Consider the following 4,574-nt stretch of genomic DNA (forward strand, 5'->3'; position numbering starts at 1 on the left):
TTCCACCGTGCTATGGAAGCACCACAGCTGCCCTTCAGACCGGTTTGTTTTCTCCTACCATATCCCTCCTCACCAGAAAAGGGATCTCAACGGGGCCTTATCGCACAGCCATTGATCAAAGTGCTCCAACAGGAGCTGGATGCTTCCAACACGTTGCACCGTGCCCGAAACCACCCCTGTATGGCATGCCTGTAGCGTCACACGTACGGTATTTTCTAAAGCTTTAGCAGCAGCCTGCGCTGGCTTTATGCACGCTTGCGTACCACTTCCAAAAAGCTAAGAGTTTGCTTCCTGCAAGACGCAGGAGACTGCTAAGCGGTTCCAGCGTCACGCTTCAAATGACTGGGCAAAGCCACTATCTAGCTATAGAACACTGTTAACAGACCGAAACGTTCCACACACTTACACCCCGGGGAGACACCGTTTTAACTTGCAGAACTATTTCCCTCAGTAAGACACGCACGAGACAGAGGTGATATCCCCATGCTAAATCTTTATTGTGCAACTGCTGCTCAAAGCTTTTATTACCTTCCACAGACACACGTCACAAAAAATTAGACCTCAACAGTGGCTAGACTGACGGGCAACAGACGAAATCCATTCAGTGGCGATTTGTACGCGTGCAGCGACTCTTGTGGTGCAAAAATCTTAGCCAGGCGGCCAGCCCAACCGACGGCCACCCAGAACACGTAGATGTACGCGACGGACAGACCAGACCGCCCACCCTCGGGCCCTTCATCCACGACCGTCCGGAATCCATTGGTCAGGCCCGGGTGAGCAGCACGCTTCTTGCCAACAATCATTAAATGCCCAAGAAGCTGGAGAAGGAAGTACAAACCCATAAATAAATAAAATAAAGCGCCACGCACAAAGAGGGGAGAGGGCAGGAAGGGAAGGAACGAGAGCAGAGAACCACCCAGAGAAACCAGTTAGCCGATTCCTAGCAATTCAGCCGTCGCGCTTCAAATTACTGTCTGTCCGCCTGCAACTGACATTTTCCAAGCAAGGCTACAAAGACCGATTACGCACACTACAGGGAGGAAAGAGAGCGCTATGCGATTTTTTTCGAGCTAGACAGTAACGGACTACAAAACAGCCCACAGAAGCTAAGCTGGTCTCCGGGTTAAAGCCCCCATTATATCTTCAGGCAACATAAGCAGTTCTGGTGGAAAATAAACTTTAGGCTGCCTTTTGCGTGGGTTTACAAAGCCTTTGAACTTGACTTTTATAGCTAGAAGTGAAGCGTCCAGCACCTCTCAACCAGCTTTGCCCTTCCTCACCCCTGGCCTGCCAAAAACCCCAAGCCCTCTTCTCCGTATTAGAAGAAGTACCACCACTACTCTTACTCTAAACCATGACGCTAGGCACCAGGCTGCGCTCCAAAACAACACTGCATTTTGCGCCAGAAGCACATACCCAGGGATGAGCATTGCTTTATATCGCTACTTTTAGTCAAAAAGCTCAATTCCATTACAAGCTAGAGGCAAAAGATTATAGCGCCAGAAACCCCAAAATAGCCTACTGGGCCCTATCAAGAGGAAAAGGGGGGGATGGGAAAGAGTCTAGTAAATCAGGAACTAATTGCAGGTACAGTTTAGCGTACAGAAAGCTTCCACGGTACTTACAGGTTCACCGGAATCTTCTGCTTCAGATAACCTGATAATCGGCTCCTTAGGCATGACTAGGGAAAGCGTCGGCGCTTGGGGTGAAAGATCATGGAGCGCAAGGCGCTGGAGGAAGAGTAAACAGTTAAAACGTAATCGGCTTCAGAGAAAGGCAATAGCTTAAGCAAATCAATATGCCCCGCTGAACTCGTACAGAAGCAGATTACCAGATACCCCAAACACAAGCCGACGCAGAACTAACTCATTACGGTCACTACTCAGACGTTCACTGTTTACATACACCTGGAGTCCCCGAGGAGACTGACTGCGTGTGCTTAATCTAAGGTTTCAAGACTATCATCCTACACGAGGTAGGACCACTCCCATCCCTCGGCAGCAAACTTTGCACGACTTCCAGTGCCAAAGGGATATCACGCGGCAAACGTCTGCGGCTGCCACCAAGTGCGTTACCGTCAGAGGCCCTCCTCTGCGCGCGCGCGCGCACACGACACGGTGGGGCTGGGAACCGAGGCGAGCCGGACAGCACCGGCAACCCAGCACGCGCCGCGGCAGCCGGAGGGGGGGGGGCACCGAAGAAGCGCGATGTTTTAGGGATGGTGCAGTACAGAGCGCCACAACCCAGAGAGGCCCCGTCCGCCCCCCGTCCCTCCCTCCACCCACCCGCAGCGACGCCGCCACCCGCCCTGCCGCGCTCCCGGGCAGCGCGCAACGGGTCCTCGGCTCAGGGTGCCTGCGCGCGCGGGGGGAGGGGGGGAACGGAAGGGGAACGGAAGGGGAACGGAAGGGGAACCGCGCACAGAGCAAAGCCACGGCTACCTCCTCCTCCCCCTCCCCCTCCCCCTCCCCCTCGTAGATGACGTTGGCGGGGAAGCGCCTTGCCGATGATCTTTCCGAAGGCGGCGGCGGCGATGGCGGCGCCACCGGGCCGGGCGGCCCGCGCCCCAATAATCTCGTCAGCCACGACAACGCCCGTTGGCGCCCCCGCGCTTCCTCCACTCGGCCAGGCCCTCCGCGGCGCCCATTGGGCCGCCAGATCGCCGCCGGCCGATCCCGCGTCTCGATTGGCTGTCTCGTCTGTCGTTTTCGCTTGTCCCCGCCCCCTTGGCGGGTCCGCCCTCGTCGACCTGGTGCTTACCGGGGCTCAGGGAGTTTGCGTGCCCTCGGGGCGCGGAGGGATCCGACCTGGGGGTGGAGGGAGAAGACGTTGGGCGAGTCCGCGGAGGGATCTGTGCCGTGTAGTGCTGCGACCCTGTGGGCGGGCAACGAGGCCTCGGAAGACGCTGTTGTAGCTAGAAGTACTATCTATTGTTATTTATTACCGCATCAAGTCCACCCCAAACGTGCTTGTGGCTTTTTGGTGCTGCTCCCTCCAGTCAAATGACTGCTTTTGCCAGGCCAGGCCAGGCCAGGCCAGGCCTTAACTTTTCAGAACATTTCGCAGAACCGACAGAAGTTGCTCTAAATTGTTCCCCGAAAGCCCCACTTCAGCTGCAGGCGTTTCTAAGCTGCCCGCCTCCTGGGAGAAAATAAAATACAAAGCGTGTGTTCAGCACTGGTGGCTCGAGGGCTGGAGGGCAGATCAAGATAGGCTTTGCGCTAAGCTGGGTAGGAGGCTTTTAGAAAAACAGGCAGTGCCCCCAAAGCTGCCCAAGGGTGGGCCGTGGTGCCCTGCACCCCCGGGGACAGTGAGCAATTTGATTGGTCTACACAACTGTATTGTAACATATATAAACCCCGCTTGCCTCTATATCGGGCTAAGGATATCCTTAGCCTTCTTTGCGGCAAGGGCACGTTGTCGGCTCACGTTCAACTTGGTGCCCGCCAGGAGCCCCCCCGCGTCCTTTTCTGCAAAGCTGCTTTCCAGCCGGTCGGCCTCCAGCATATACTGGTGCACGGGGTTGTTCCTCCCCAGGTGCAGGACTTTGCACTTCCCCTTGTCGAACCGCACGAGGCTCCTGCCTGCCCATTTCTCCAGCCTGTCGAGGTCCCTCTGGATGGCAGCGCAACCCTCTGGTGTATCAGCCACTCCTCCCGGTTTTGTATCATCAGCAAACTCGCTGAGGGTACAGTCTGTCTACCCGTCATCCAGGTCATTCATGAGGATGTTGAACAGGATCGGACCCAGCATTGACCCCCGGGGTACACCGCTAGTTACCGGCCTCCAGCTAGACTTCGTGCCACTGATCACCACCCTCTGGGCCCAGCTGTTCAGCCAGTTGCCAACCCACCCCGCTGTCTGCTCATCCAGCCCATACTTCATCAGCGTCTCTATGAGGATCTTACGGGAGACGGTGTCAAAATCCTTCCGGAAGGCTAGGTAGACAATAGCCGCTGCTCTCCCCTCGTCTACCAAGCCGGTCATTTCATCATAGAAGGTTATCGGGTCGGTCAAGCGCGACTCCCCCTTGGTGAAGCCACGATGACTGCTCCTGACGACCGTCCTGTCCTTCGCGTGCCTGGATTCCAGGATTAGCTGCTCCATCCCCTTCGCAGGGATCGAGGTGAGGCTGGCCAGCCTGTAGTTCCCTGGGTCCTCTTTCTTGCCCTTCTTGAAGGGAGGGGTGACGCTTGCATTCCTCCAGTCCTCAGGCGCCTCTCCCAATCGCCATGATCGATCAAAGATTATCAAGAGCGGCTTCACAATGACATCTGCCCGCTCCCCCAGCGCTCACGCGTGCACCCCGGCAGGGCCCGTGGACTTATGTGCATCCGGTTTGCTTAAGTATTCCCCGACCAGATCCTCTTCCACCAAGGGTACGCCTTCCTCGCTCCAGACTTTCCCCCTGGTCTCTGGGGCCTGGGATGCCTGAAGGCTGGTCTTGCTAGTAAAGACTGAGGCAAAGGCGGCACTCAGTCATAGAATCAGAGAATGGTCTGGGTAGGAGGGGACTTTTTAAAGATCATCTAGCCCAGCCCCTCTGCACTGGGCAGGGACATCTTTCACTCGAT

The 4,574-nt window shown here is 56.2% G+C and overlaps 1 protein-coding gene across 1 annotated transcript; it reads right to left on the reverse strand.

Annotated features, from left to right (window-relative positions):
* Window positions 1-648: 648 nt before the first annotated feature.
* Window positions 649-4,107, reverse strand: LOC142596413 (adenosine 5'-monophosphoramidase HINT2-like). The gene is given in 7 exon segments (XM_075725516.1): window positions 649-711; window positions 714-818; window positions 1,626-1,730; window positions 2,442-2,492; window positions 2,494-2,749; window positions 2,808-2,874; window positions 3,909-4,107. Coding segments are annotated over 7 exon segments (846 nt in total).
* Window positions 4,108-4,574: the final 467 nt, after the last annotated feature.

The sequence above is a fragment of the Pelecanus crispus genome, chromosome W (genome assembly GCF_030463565.1).
Source record: "Pelecanus crispus isolate bPelCri1 chromosome W, bPelCri1.pri, whole genome shotgun sequence".
NCBI lineage: Eukaryota > Metazoa > Chordata > Aves > Pelecaniformes > Pelecanidae > Pelecanus > Pelecanus crispus.